Raw genomic sequence first — 13,820 nt, forward strand, 5'->3', positions numbered from 1 at the left:
TGCCATGGGCGATTCCTTGCAACACAATAGCTAGCATTAGTGAGAACCTCATAGATTACCTGCTAGTATTCCCATTTCTACTTCCGTGTTTCAATTTGTAAAGCCTCTGTTGCTACTTGCGGCAGGAGACAGAGAAAGATGGCCCTACCCCTTCCAGCCATGTGCGCAGACATGAGTTGACAATCTTCTGTATTACTAGTAAACGGACTATTCTTTACAACATAGCCTACTTCCGCACCTGTTCATCGACAACGATCCGGGCCCGGCCATACACTCCGCACCTGTTTATCGACAAAGATCCGGACTGGGTCATACCCTCCAACTCCTGTTCATCGAGGCGATCCGGGCCCGGCCATACACAATGAGGAGATCTGCACTGTCGTTGGGTCAGACCCTGCTCCTCCTTTGTCTATGCTCGTTTCTAGTAATAGAACGGCTCTTTCACGATTCCCTCCTCACAACCCCATTCAACGGCCTGGGCACAGTGGTGAATGAGACAGACATTCCAAACATTTTAGGTTTCGTCTCCAAAGATACGAAGATCTCCTCTAACATGAAGACGCTGGCTACAGTTGAACCTACAAAGCAACGAACTGCGCTATCGACATCCAAGTTTCAGTGGACACAAGAGATTGGAGTGTTTCAGTCCAATCCAACACCCTCCCCCACCACGGCGATACAGGTCACCTCCACGATTGCAGCGGTTGACTGCGCCGACAAGCCGGACAGACCAGATATGAACGAGAAGACAAGAAAATATCTTCGGGCGATCATGAACTCCAGTGTGGAAACAGATCTGTCGCAGTTGAACTGCGGTTCCTTGCAAAGACAGCGATATTCCAGTCTTCACTACCTTCCGACATCCACACAGAAGCCTCGGTACTTCTTTGCGTTGGACCTGTTTCAATCAGCTCATCTCATAACACAGCTTCTTGGGTCAATCGTCGAGGTCATACGATTTTTGGGCCCCGACCTTTGTGTTCTTTCGGTGGTTGAAGGGAGATCCACGGACGGAACATTCGAGGTGCTGAAAGGCTTGAGTCATGAGATGGAAAGTATTGGTGTCAGGTATCACTTGTCTTGCAACGAGTTGGATCCGATGGGAGAAGGCATGGATCGCATCTTGACGCTGGCACAGCTCCGCAACCAAGCACTTTGGCCTTTGACGAGACATGCGGAGCGATATGACCCTTCTACAACAGTCATTTTCTTGAATGACATTGCTCCATGTGCGGAAGATATCTTGGAGCTGATTCACCAACGGGTAGTGCTCAAGGCAGACATGACGTGTGCGATGGACTGGATCCATGATGGTGAGACATTCTACGACGTCTGGATCGGAAGGCAGTTGAATGGGGATTCGTTCTTCGAGGTTCCCCAGAGCGTCTCCTGGGAGTTCTCTCACAACCTGTTCTGGAACCACGAAGAGAGTAAGTCAAGATATTCTGCCGGAAACCCAGTACAGGTGTTCTCGTGTTGGAACGGGGCAGTTGCAATCACTGCGAGCCCTTTTCTCGAAGGCCAGGTAGAGTTTAGGTCACACCACGAAGGCGAGTGTCATCTTGGGGAGCCAGTTCACTTGGCAAAAGATCTGTGGAAAATCGGCCATGGCAAAATCGCAGTCCTTCCGAACGTCAATATTGGATACAGCATTGACTTTTCGGCCAAAGCTAAAGAAAAACATGGCACAGTATCAGCGTGGGCCGAAAAGGGGTTCGACGCAGCGAACAGCATAGTATGGCAAGAACAGCCTCCTGGCCAAATCAAGTGCATGGTGTCTTGGGAACATCCTTCGTGGGAGCCATGGGATCTGAGCTTGTGAATAAGAGAGGTCTTGAGAAGGCGGCGACGCAATGGCTGGAGAGGGGGGAAATCGAATCGCAAGCTGATAGCATCACTGGGATTATCGACTGATCAACGATATTGTCCTATGTGGAGTTATTGTGCTGAGGGCGATAGTGGACGATATGCAGGCGTAGCAGATCATGAGCAGACAGCAAAGTTGCAGTCCAGAAAGGAGAATCAACGATTTCTACAGAGTAGAGTATGTCCCGAGGCATAGCGTGCACGTGATGGGTGTTTTTTCGCACGCTATGATATACGTGAAAAAAGGTCCAAAAAGTCCACTTCGAACCCAAGACTTGTCACCATCCCTCAATATCACTGCCATGTAACAATTAAGTACCAACCAAAAAGGCAAAAAGAAAAGATGCCGCAATGGCAACTTATAGGATGTCCAAAGATTGAGAAATGGAGTTTTCTGGGAGTAGCCACGGCCATCTCTGGTAAAAGGCAAGAAATGGATTCTGCAATAGCTCTACCCACTCCAACTTGAATTTTCGCCATATTGAAGTTATATATGCGAATTTAATTTTCGGTGTACTCACGTGACGTCGGACGTCGGACGTCGGACCTCGCCTCTAAAAACAGCGGCAGCCAGCGCCAAATTGGCCGGGAAATTTCCCCGCAGTTGAACTTGATCTGTTCCGCTGTAGTGCCGGAGTTGCGCTGCGCCAGGATACATACTCTTTACATTCCTCTGCACGGCCAGACCGAGGACAGACGCTTTGAAGCACATGAGCAAAAATGGCAGCCTGTATCTTCTGCAAGATTGTGAAAGGTGAAGACTCCACACCGTCTCTGACTCGCGTTGCGTTGTCGGAATGCGCATCCAGATCCGCATCTGCATCTGCATCTGCATCTCACACACGTTCTGTCCTGACACGATTGGCGACTGCATGTAGGAGAGATTCCGTCCTTCAAACTATTCGAGTCCGACAAGGTCCTGGCGTTCCTCGACATCCAGCCCTTGAGCAAAGGCCATGCTGTAAGTGGTCTCTCAATCTCAAGATCCCATGCCACCCTCCCCGACAGGCTCCATTTCCATTCCCATTCCCATTTCCATTTTTCCGGCCCGTCGGATGCGATACGATACCATACCACGATGCGATGCGATGCAATACGATGCGATATGATCTATTCCATTGTCTTCTAACGTCGTTGTGTCGCAGCTCGTGATTCCAAAACAGCACGGTGAGAAGCTGGTCGACATCGGCGACGACGCCTTGGCCGAGATCCTGCCCGTGGTCAAGAAACTCGCCGCCGCCAGCGGGGCCGAGAACTACAACGTGCTGCAGAACAACGGGCGCCTCGCCCACCAAGAGGTCGGACACGTGCATTTCCACATGATCCCCAAGCCGAACGCGACTGAGGGCCTGGGAATCGGCTGGCCTATGGGCCCGACCGACATGGAGGCTCTGAAAAAGCTGCATGCTGAGCTGAAGGCGAAGATGTAGGGACCATACCAGACCACACCATACCACACGACACTGCACCGCAACACACCACATGGTTCAGGCTGGATAGGTATCTATCTACCTAGTAGCTCTCCCCCGCGAGGGGCGGTACAGTACACACACCGCATGGTATGGCGTGCATGTCAAGAGAAAAGAATAGAAGCTGCAAAATCATACCTAAGTAAATACAAGATACAATACATGCACCATACATACTCCATACGTATTCAGCCGTGCTACGCAAAAGCTACCTTACGTTGCAATCTTCAGAGACAGAGAAGCCCACGGGCACCTTACGAATGAGCCACGGCCGCCAATCTAGGTTCGGCAATGCAAGAAGCATACAGTACATATTCTCGTGGTGAAAGACATTCACATACACGTTGACCTCGCGCACCGTCACAAGGGCTCCGACGGGTCTCAACGGTGATATCTCATTGAAGCCCAGGAACAAGGAACAAGGTGTCATCAGGATCATGCCATGTCCCAGTATGCAGAACGAATGATTTGCCAAGTTCAGAAACAAGCTATTTGACCTTCGAAGGTGGAAAATGCATTCGTTAGACCATGCATGTCGGCCTAGACTAACATGTCCTCTTTCAACAATGCTTTTCCCCATCATGCACATCATCCGCAACCACCGACAGTTCCTCACCTGTGTCGACTTGTCGCCCAATTCAATCCACATCGTCTGCACTAGGCTCGTCGGCGGGTACATTGGAGGATGGCGCAAGACTGGCATTTTCTCCCTTCCCGGGCGGAGGAGGGTAAAAGTTGACCTTCCCGTCTGCTGAAATCATTGAGGTCCGATCGTAGTACGTTCTGGCTCGAATGTGTTTATCCAGCTTCCAATAGTTGTCGTAAAGTTTACGTGCAATCGTGTCTCTTTCTTCTTTAATCTGGTCGGCTTCCGGGCCGGACCCTTTAGCGATCCACTGAAATGTCTTCTTCTGATACTCGCGAACCTCGATATTCCTTTCTGTCTCGAGTGCGCTTCGCGCTGCTTCGTCTTTGATCGGGTCATTCTCGCCCGGGATCGGTTCGACAAAATGGTATTCCCAATCCTCGTCGCCGTCCAGTTCCTTGATGATGTGTGATCGGTCGATAAACTTCTCCAGGTCCTCCACATTGGACGTAAAATGGACCTTTCCAGCAACCACGGGATCGAGCCAGCCGCGAATGATCTTCCAGATTCCTTGGAAGATCCACGGCGCCTTGTGAACGAGGACGGTTCCGAGTGACTCGGGATAGTTGGCCTCGAATACCTTGATCATGAACTTGACCGGGGTGTAATCCATATTGGCCATGCTGAAATTGGTCATGTCGAATATAATACACTGAGCCACATATTAGCCGGGGATCTGCTGCGATGATGAGCTGACACTCACAGCTGTCTCAACGGGGGGTCTCAAAGTCAATCTCGCCGTTTCTATCACATAAACCGTATACCTTTCTAGACTTCGTTCGCTCTGTTCTCCCCCTTTATGTAACCTTACTCGAACGTTGCAGAGCGGCCGCCCTTCTCTGTCGGTCCCGTGCAGAAAGCTCTTCCCTAACCGTAGCTGGGTAAGGAAGTCTTCGCCCTCTTTCCTAACCGCGGGGTCGTTGGATTTGCTGTCCTCCACCGCCCCTCCTTCTCCCCGATAGACAATATCGTCGTCGACGTGTTGCTCGTGACTTCGCCATCTCATCGTGGAGATCAACATGACCAACGCCTTGTCAACATCCCACTTTCGCGCGCGCAGAAACCGTAACAGCAAGCTGTCGGGATGATCTGCCTTGACCATGCTCCAAAAGGTTGCGCCCAGAGACTCCGGGCTATGGGTTTCGAGGATCTGCTGGAAGTCCTTCACTTGACCATATTTGTCGTCGCCATCGGCAAGTTGGCTAGGATCTTTGGTTGGCGTCGCAGTGCCGCTACTGGACTCCTTGTTTTCGTGTCGTTTGAACAGTCCCAGTCGCCTCTTGCTCTTCTTCTTGTCTTTAGCATTCACCTCGGAAACCGACTGCGCATCTTCGGTTTGCGGTGTATCTGCCCCGCTCCCCTCATAGGGGTCTTTCACGCCAAACACATTTAAGGTGGCTACCCAGAACTCGCGGAGTTTGGCTTCTTGCTCAGACGTCAGATTGCCATGATGGCCGGGAGGAATGGGCATGTCGGTGTAAAAGGGGTCGCGCAAATGGTCCGGAGGTTGGGCGAGGGTGCGATGGCCAAGGATGGCAGCGTCGGTCTGCTCGTGCGCCGCTGGAGATCGATCGCGTGAGAGATATTCAAGAAGTAACACGCCGGAACAGGCAGCTGCAAATAACCAGATATACGACGACGATGACGCTTCGAGGGACCGCACGCTCGACGGGGGGTCGCGTCGAGTATTCCCCGACCTCGGAAATTGTAGCTGTGACGACGACGAAATGGGACGAAGCTGCGACGAGGGTAGAGGTCTGGCGAAAGAGGCGCGATGTGGCCCTCGACGTGTTGCAGAAGGGAAGACCGATCGGCTAAGGAGACGTGGACAAGTGCAGCGTCGCATGTAGAGGCTGTGCAGAGGGATTTCCTGTTATTAGTCGTCCGTTTGATGATGAAGCATTGATTTAGTGGGAGGGTATGGGAAGCCTTGGTGGAGCCGAAAGAGCTGTGGATTAGATCAGCTACACATCAGGGACTGGTCATAGGATATGCACGGAGAGTCTCTTTGCCGGGCTCGAGGTTGCATCTTCAAGGCAGCCTGCATTATTGTCACATCCATGCTTCTATCCGTACTCTCTGTAGGGAGACAGGCTGTGTCATAGCATCTGGCATCCGGCAGTCTTCTCCATCGCAAAATAAACAGGCTTGTCTGGCAGGGGAAATATCCCACCACCACGGGTGCATTATTGGCCGCTTGAGCCTGTCTGACCTGCCAATCATTCAGTCAGACACATCCACCCCAGATCTCCTCCTTCGCCTACGCCTACGCCTGCGCCTGCGCCTGCGCCCTCCGACCAACACCATTTCACCAAGTGGCCTGGAGACTCGACCCCAGGGTGTAGCCCCGAGAAACTCCGTTGCTCGGACACACCAACACGACTCTGGAGAAGTCCTAGCAGCAAACAATGTTGATTCGTCGAGGGCCACTGTAGTGCTCGACGCCAATGTCCAGCGTCGGTATGACAATACTGGCCTCACAAGCATGTTTTATCCGGGCGATCCCTACCTGCGATGCGAGAATTAACTGTCTATGGCCGTCAATGTCGACACTATGCGAGAGGGATGCAAACGCGAGGCTGTGACCAAAGGGGCATGATTGCGGTGCATTGCCTGCCGATATGGCCTGAGCCGTGTTGACATCCATCAACAAAGACGATAGTATTCTGATTGAGACCGCGATTTTGACCCGCGAAGCCACCCTGTAGGCTTCCTCTCATACCCATTGCAAGTTCAGGGGGTATCACGACATAGAAACCCTTTGCCACGACATGTATACAAAAGTGTCACAGATGATGCGGGCGACAAAACACCTTCCCAATGATCCAATTCGTCCCTCAAAATGCATCGCGTTATTCATAACAATGCTCGGCAGTTGCAAACCTCACACACCACGGAACTAGATCGAGTCAGTATTACAGGAAGCAGGCAGCTCGGTTCACCGTTGAACTTACCAGTCTCACAATCAAGAACCAACATGCGCCCGTAAATCTGAACAGAGACAACCCGGCTACCGACCATAGAATAACAGCCAGGTAGATGGTCGAGTTCTGCTGTTCAGTGTCGTGGACATTGATCCTATCAAATCCTGCAATGTTCAAAACCGCGGCAGCCAAGATGAAGTTGGTGATCATCCATGCCGTGACAACGTTGCTTCGGAAAGACTTGTAGTAGTCCTCCTGTTTGTCGGCGGGATTGGGTGCTTTGACTTCCTTGACGGGTTTGGTGGCAAATTTCTTCAACTCCGTGTCGTATTGTGCATTCAAATCACCATCATCCTGGGGAATCAACACGTCCACCATTCCACCAGGCTTGACATTCGCACTGGGAAGCTTTTCGGCCTTATCATCTCCTTTGGTTCCCCAGGTGATGTCATGCGTGTTGCAGAAGGCGTAGATGTTCAGCACGTTGATGTACGTTGGGGTGAGGACGATATATTGGAGGAAGCAGGTGAACATGTGCCACGGGTCGAAGAACAAAAAGCTTGCCACGAACCAGAGAACATATGTGCTTGCAAGAGACACAATGAGGCCGAAGAAGGTACTGTTGTTAAAAATGGTTGAGAAACTAAAGTCCTTTTCATTGACCTCGGTCTCGATCGACTTCACGGTCAAGAAAATGGAAGCAAAGGTCAGCCACACCATGAGCACCGACCAGAAAATCACCATCATCATGTACGACTTGGGATTGCCTTGCGGTCGGTTGCCCATGGACAAAATAAAGCAGTAAAGAAGGGTTCCCAGATAGACGAATTCAAAGACGACTCCCAAAACCGTGCCTACCGTTCCGAGTGTTTCCTTTGTGCCCAGCGAGGCAGTCAAGAGTCGGAACACCAGGAAAAAGTTGCCGATTGCGAACCAAGCGAAAAGCATGTTGATCGTCTGGTAGATGAATTCGACGAGGAACATCAACTTGCGAATGACACTATGGTCACTGCGCCCGAGCTGGTAGACATGTGCAATAGCATATATCGCCGCGAAGAATGAGCCGTTGAGCCAGCGTCGTCTTTGGAGCACAAACTCCGGGATTCGATCAGGGACGTCCGTCTCACCGGTGGCTGATTTCACGTACTGCAAAATCCATCGGCAATTGCGTTTGCTCACGAGCTCGAAACAGAGAATCCGATCTTCGGCGAGATACATATTGGCAGTGAACACGCCGGCATCAGCATGCATCGTTTCGCCTTTGAAGTACTTCTCCAGCGGACCCTCACCGTTCTTGTCGTTCTGCAAGGCCACGTAACGATATGCAGAAAATGCACCAGGCAGCACCGAAATGAATCCGAATGCCGACTCGAGTGGTTTGTCCAAGATATTTGACATCTTGTACTCAAAATTCTGCGTGGCGACGAGAGGGTTGTAGAGCTTCTTGCCACGATCCAGCATGACCTTGATCTCTCCACAAGCTCCGCCGCACATGGGCTCTAGGTCAAACGCCTTCCAAAGTTGATAGATGGAGTCCTTTCCAGGCTTGGTACCCGCATCGATCAGCACGCAGATATTAGGATCTAACACCCGGCCGAATGCTTGAAAGAACCAACGATGCGAGTTGATTTTTTTCTGATTCTTCTCTTTCAAGCAGAAGAGTAGTTGGACGGGCGTGGCGGATCTGGGTTTCAGAGAAACCTGTGTGCCCTTGAGTTCCAGACCGACTTGAGTTGTGTATTCGTAGATGTGAGCGGTCACATCTTTGCCGTTGACTTGTTGTTTCGCAATGCCATCCTGATAGACCCCGAGACCGGCCAGGACCGCCCTGGTCCTTGGGTTGATTTTAGCACGTCCGTCGCTGACGATGCAGACGACTATTTTTTTCCAAGCCTCTTTTCCCCATGTTTTGCTGGAGCCACGATTACACATAAATTCAATGTTCTTGAAAACACCGATCATCGTGCGGGCAAACAGAAACTCGTCTTCGTTGTACATGGTGACGACAATGAACAGCTCGGTCTGCCTAGGCTTCGCAAACAGCCTCTGCCGCAGTGTAAATCTTTCATTATAAAAGTCTGAGGGATCACAAGTTGCGGCCGAATATCTCATATGCGTGAATTCGTCTCTCTCCGGAGGTTTGGCGTGTGGAACACTGGCCAGGAGTTTGGGAGGTACAGGGCAGTCGAGCACTAGATTGCCGTTGAACAACTGCACCTCCTTCACAGTTTTCCATCTCCTGATCGGCGCCGGAGACGGTGTAGGGTGGACCTCGTCAGGGTAGTCGTCGTATCCCATTCCCGGTTGCGTTTGCGGATCAGGACCATAAGCCGAGTCCGGCTGTAGGATTGGCACATTGTCACTTTCGGGTCGGTAGGCTTCTTCGTTGCTGGGGTATGGATCCAAGGCGTAGTCGCCTTGAGGATGTGGAGAGTATGATTGCGTGTAGTAGGCGTCGTGATGGTCCTCTGGGGAAACAATGTAGTCGTTTCTGCCATATCCCATGTCTCCTGCCGCGGGGTGTGGCTGTTCATACTGCTGGTTATACCCTTGTGCACTGTGCACATTTTCTACCGAGTATGTAGGTTGCATTGCCAGGCGGTCATCAGAAGCCGTAGGCATTTGTAGGTGGAGCGGGTGTCGCGCGTAGGCTTCGTCGGGATGAGTATAAGGTTGTAGCGGTCGACCTGGCGAGGGCGATCTGGAATCGTACTGAGGTTGGGCACTGGGAGAATAGAGCCCGTCCCGTTGAGGACTGCCTGCGTAGAATGGTCAGTATGCGACCCGAATACATACTGAACGACTGGAGGCGGAATTTACCCAAACGATTGTAGGCCATGGTGGGCCAGACGGAGGGGTGACTGGGAGTGGTCGCCAGGAATGGTCTGTGTTTGAGGCTTTGGAATGCAGAAGCAAAGAGTGTATGAGATGAGGGAATCCTGGCGTCGAGGTAGTAGGTCTCGATGTCGAAGGGCCGCGCAATGAACGAATTGTGGGACAGCAAACAGGGTTTGTGTGAGGGTGAGAAACGTGGAGTAAATTGTTTACTCGTTGCCGAGTCGGGCGACAGCGCAGCAGTATGATATGGGGTCAGGTCAATCCTGATAAACAGCGCCGGCACTGGACGACGACTTTCAAAGCGACGGGAGGTGCAAAGAGGCGGGAGTCCCAAGTCAATAGTAATGTCGTGGTCCTCCAAGAAGCGAACGGAGGGAATCAAAGCCCCTTTGTGACGGCGTGGCCAAGTGACAGTCTGAGGTTCAGCTTAGTAGTAGGCGGGCAGCGCATCTTTTAGTGCGTGTCCACCACTCAGGGCGCCCGCGAGGCCCCTGGAGGCTAGGAGGCTGCCAGGTGCATCGCCGCAGTAACAGACTGCGCTGCTGCAAGGCATCAGGAACCCTGCATCTTTCCATTTGCTAAATAGCCTATTTCTATTTCCGTCTGTTACAGTATGCGGTCTCTATGATGATTTGCATCTGTATACTCCGTAACCCGTACTCTGTAACTACTATACAGTCGTTCTTGACGAGGCCAATGCTATGTGCCGTTTGGCGTTGTGCTCAATTTCTTCTAGCGTAGTAGCGTCTGATACCATCTCAACCCATCTTGCTAATGAACGCAATTCCGAAATCTGCTGTGGCGGTGCATAGAGTGTTTCATCTCTTCTGGTAGGTGGCGGTAGGTGCCTGGGCTGGGTTCCACCAAGTTGGCGCCTTATCCTTATCGACATCTTTTTGTGCAGTTCACCTCCACACCCGATCTTTCTACTGACAGAGTAGATCTGAGTCTTCAGTGTAAGTCCACTCGTTAAGGCCTGGCGCAATTCTCCCAATCGCTCGCAGATGATCCAACGGTCGTGGCTCCCCGTCCTGTTTGTCATCTGTCCTGAGTAGACGTCAGCAACGAGGCGGACTACGCAAGCTGTTCCCGAGCTGCGCCACACCCCCCGCAGCCATGGCCGATTCATCGGACAAGGTCTCTGTCCTTTTTGTGTGCCTGGGTAATATCTGTATGTAAGTTCTGTCAAGTGCGACACGCGCCTTCCAGCTGATCATGTCCAGGCCGCTCTACGATGGCAGAGGGTGTTTTTCGGTCGCTCGCAAAAGCCCATCCTCATATCGGTGAAATCGACTCTGCCGGCACTGGCGCCTACCACACCCTCGATCCCCCAGACTCTCGGACAATGGCGACCCTCCGCAAGCATGGCATTACAGATTATGAACATAGCGCGCGGCAGGTTGACACCCAAGACTTCCATTCTTTCGATTACATTCTTGCCATGGATACATACAACCTGAGAGACCTGCAACGGCTACGACGCCGAGTAGAAAGCAAAGGACAAACCCCCAGGGCGAAGGTGATGCTCTTTGGTGAATTCGGTGGAAAGGAGAAGGCCGAGGAGGTCGTCGATCCATACTATGGTGCCGACAATGGATTTGAGGCTGTCTACCAGCAGGTTAGTAGGTTCTCGAAGAATTTACTTGATCATATCGTTGCACAAAGATCGTGATGACCACCCGTCCCTTGGAGATGGCCCTCCATGGTATCATTATTGTGCATAGCGAGGCGTTAGATTAAATAGAGAGGATGTCGGGTCTGCTTTCAGGAGCACGTTACGGAAGGCACCCTCAGAACGGGCCGAAGTCGGGAGTTGCGAAGAATAGTGGCAATCTGAGGTTCAAAACATTTCCTAAACCCCAACGCCAGATAGAACGGTTGTGCGTTGCTTCGTGAACAGGGAGCAGTCTGAATTCAAGACACGCGAAAGATTTGGCGAAGCATCATTCGGATCAGGTACATTCATGTACTGCACTCCTGCCGGTCAAGTTGTATTTATTGAAATCTTCTAAGAACGGATGATTGTCCAATCAACAATGGTCGCTGGGACGCCAGGGAATGCACCCCAGATCACGGCGTGTAGGGCCAACCGACAGAAACTCCTGTCATGCCTTGGACCAAACGCACAGTCCTATACCAACGCAAACCAGAATCATGCCAACCCACGTATCCCTCGAGATGAGTTTCCCCTCGGCGTACCACTCGCCGAGCACGGTGAAGAGGAAGGCCAGCGAATTGGTGATGGGGACAGTGAGAGAGAGCTCTAGAGAATCAGGGCAGCGTCAGCGTCAGAGTCAGCGTCAGCGCGGAACACCACCAGGATCATTCTCCTTCGAGGCTGGGGCTGGGGCTTTCCGGTAGGGTGCGAGTGAGATCAGATCCCTTCCTTACCGGCTTGCCCGACCAACAGGAAAAACCAGATGCTTCCGGTCAGGTTCATGACGAGTGGGATGGCATAAGCTGGACTTTTCAGGAGGCCGATGACTGTGTAGAAGGCTTTGGCGATCTGCCTGGAAAGCCAGGATCGGTGCGGATCCGTGATCGAGGGATGCGACGGCGCCGTGTAGTTCACGGCCGCTTTGCGGAGAAACGGCGTCGTGAACCCCCAGCAGATGCCGACCAGCAGGAAGGAGAGGGCATAGTTGAACGGTGAGGGCGTGTGAGGGTCGACCAAAGCGTCCTTGTCTGAGGAAGACATGCCGATAACTCGGCGAAGAATGTGGATGGTTAGACAAGGGCCGTGTTATCGTCTGGTATTTCAGCCCTGGGAAATGGGCGGCATGGCATATGTCTACCACAACTACCTTAGCTTGGGGTTGGAATCGCTGAAGCAGAAAAGTGATAATGTGTGTAGAACGCCAAAGGCTCCTCCGTAGAGCCCCAGCCTCGGGTCGTGTCACTTTGGAGCGAATGCTCCACGGTAGAGCTCCCTTAACTCCACATCCAAGGCTGGCCAAAGCACTGACAACAGCACAGACATAGGCCACTCAACTCAAATTCGACTTCGCCGGGCTGTCTTAGAATCACTGGTGATGGACACCTGGCCTGCGTATACTGGCTGTGCCACTTTCGTAATCCCATGGCAAACACATATGATTTGCTTTCAGGACCGGGATGTTCAGAGTCAAATCCCAGCCTCGCCATTTAGACTTACGTGCAGCCGACGTGGCTGGGTTCCCAAATTGAGCCATGCTGCTCCTCACTCTCCTCCCGCGCACCCAAAGGATCTCTGATCCTCATTCTCATAGTCAGGTTTGATATTGAACTCGTTCATTACTCCATACAGCTTATCGTGTTTTGACTAAGGTCCTTGGTCCTTCCCCAACTCGAAGTCATCAAAGCTCTCCTCCGTCCATCCTTATCGGCAGACTCCCAATGCCCACAATCCTCACGCCGCAGGGCTGGGTCAAAGTTGCGCCGGTTGTGCAAAAGAAGAGGCCGGCCAAGTCTGACCCTGCCGAAGCCTTCAAAGGAACATTGGCCTACTTCAGCTGTCAACAGCTTCCGTCGAAGACCCAAGACTCGTACAACAGAACCCAATTCCCATATGATTTGTCTGCATCACCAGAGAAACTGAAGCGCCAGGGCCTGGCTCAGACCCAGGCCAAAATTGGCGGCAAGAACAGAACCGTCTCTACGCCGCAACCGCAGCCGGGTTTTCAAGTCGACGGCGACGAAGACTGGGATGGCGTGATCGATCGCAGGTCGCATTCGACTCGCTCCTCGACCAGAAGCATCTCTCCTCCGCCGAAGTCGGCACGCTCGCAGCGGTCATCTAATCCACGACCTGCCCACAGATCACACTCGCCCTCACCCTCCCACCGAACATCATCACGCAATCAACCGGTCGAATCTGTTCCACCGCCTGTCATCGTATATCATACCCCGTCCGCTCCACATCCATCGGGGCCCAGGCGTTCACCCGAAACGAGATACCATAACTACTACCCGGCAGGAGGAATTGAGCACCCGCCGCCACCAACGAGTGCACGGAGCATGTCGTACAGTTGGTATAACGCCACGACGCCGTTGAACTTGTGATTTGGGGAGAATATGCAACAGGAAGTGCTAGGCTGT

The 13,820-nt window shown here is 52.2% G+C and overlaps 7 protein-coding genes across 7 annotated transcripts; 4 read left to right on the top strand and 3 right to left on the bottom strand.

Annotated features, from left to right (window-relative positions):
* Nucleotides 1-553: 553 nt before the first annotated feature.
* On the top strand, nucleotides 554-1,822 carry A1O3_01834 (uncharacterized protein; the record flags this gene model as incomplete). Its single annotated transcript, XM_007731977.1, has 1 exon — nucleotides 554-1,822. One exon carries the CDS (start codon nucleotides 554-556, stop codon nucleotides 1,820-1,822), a length of 1,269 nt encoding a protein of 422 aa, XP_007730167.1.
* A 764-nt stretch (nucleotides 1,823-2,586) lies between these two features.
* A1O3_01835 (bis(5'-nucleosidyl)-tetraphosphatase) lies at nucleotides 2,587-3,296 on the top strand (the record flags this gene model as incomplete). The annotated part of the gene is made up of 3 exons (XM_007731978.1): nucleotides 2,587-2,620; nucleotides 2,745-2,827; nucleotides 3,012-3,296. The coding sequence occupies 3 exons, from the start codon at nucleotides 2,587-2,589 to the stop codon at nucleotides 3,294-3,296; spliced, it is 402 nt and encodes a 133-aa protein (XP_007730168.1).
* A 677-nt stretch (nucleotides 3,297-3,973) lies between these two features.
* A1O3_01836 (uncharacterized protein) lies at nucleotides 3,974-5,452 on the bottom strand (the record flags this gene model as incomplete). Its single annotated transcript, XM_007731979.1, has 2 exons — nucleotides 3,974-4,633; nucleotides 4,685-5,452. 2 exons carry the CDS (start codon nucleotides 5,450-5,452, stop codon nucleotides 3,974-3,976), a joined length of 1,428 nt encoding a protein of 475 aa, XP_007730169.1.
* Nucleotides 5,453-6,896: 1,444 nt separating this feature from the next.
* On the bottom strand, nucleotides 6,897-9,744 carry A1O3_01837 (chitin synthase 2; the record flags this gene model as incomplete). The annotated part of the gene is made up of 2 exons (XM_007731980.1): nucleotides 6,897-9,664; nucleotides 9,702-9,744. 2 exons carry the CDS (start codon nucleotides 9,742-9,744, stop codon nucleotides 6,897-6,899), a joined length of 2,811 nt encoding a protein of 936 aa, XP_007730170.1.
* A 1,115-nt stretch (nucleotides 9,745-10,859) lies between these two features.
* Nucleotides 10,860-11,415, top strand: A1O3_01838 (uncharacterized protein; the record flags this gene model as incomplete). Its single annotated transcript, XM_007731981.1, has 2 exons — nucleotides 10,860-10,914; nucleotides 10,967-11,415. 2 exons carry the CDS (start codon nucleotides 10,860-10,862, stop codon nucleotides 11,413-11,415), a joined length of 504 nt encoding a protein of 167 aa, XP_007730171.1.
* A 433-nt stretch (nucleotides 11,416-11,848) lies between these two features.
* A1O3_01839 (uncharacterized protein) lies at nucleotides 11,849-12,441 on the bottom strand (the record flags this gene model as incomplete). Its single annotated transcript, XM_007731982.1, has 2 exons — nucleotides 11,849-12,006; nucleotides 12,135-12,441. 2 exons carry the CDS (start codon nucleotides 12,439-12,441, stop codon nucleotides 11,849-11,851), a joined length of 465 nt encoding a protein of 154 aa, XP_007730172.1.
* Nucleotides 12,442-13,118: 677 nt separating this feature from the next.
* On the top strand, nucleotides 13,119-13,784 carry A1O3_01840 (uncharacterized protein; the record flags this gene model as incomplete). The annotated part of the gene is made up of 1 exon (XM_007731983.1): nucleotides 13,119-13,784. The coding sequence occupies one exon, from the start codon at nucleotides 13,119-13,121 to the stop codon at nucleotides 13,782-13,784; it is 666 nt and encodes a 221-aa protein (XP_007730173.1).
* Between the last annotated feature and the right edge of the window lie 36 nt (nucleotides 13,785-13,820).

The sequence above is a fragment of the Capronia epimyces genome (assembly GCF_000585565.1).
Source record: "Capronia epimyces CBS 606.96 chromosome Unknown aczIQ-supercont1.2, whole genome shotgun sequence".
Classification (NCBI taxonomy): Eukaryota; Fungi; Ascomycota; class Eurotiomycetes; order Chaetothyriales; family Herpotrichiellaceae; genus Capronia; species Capronia epimyces.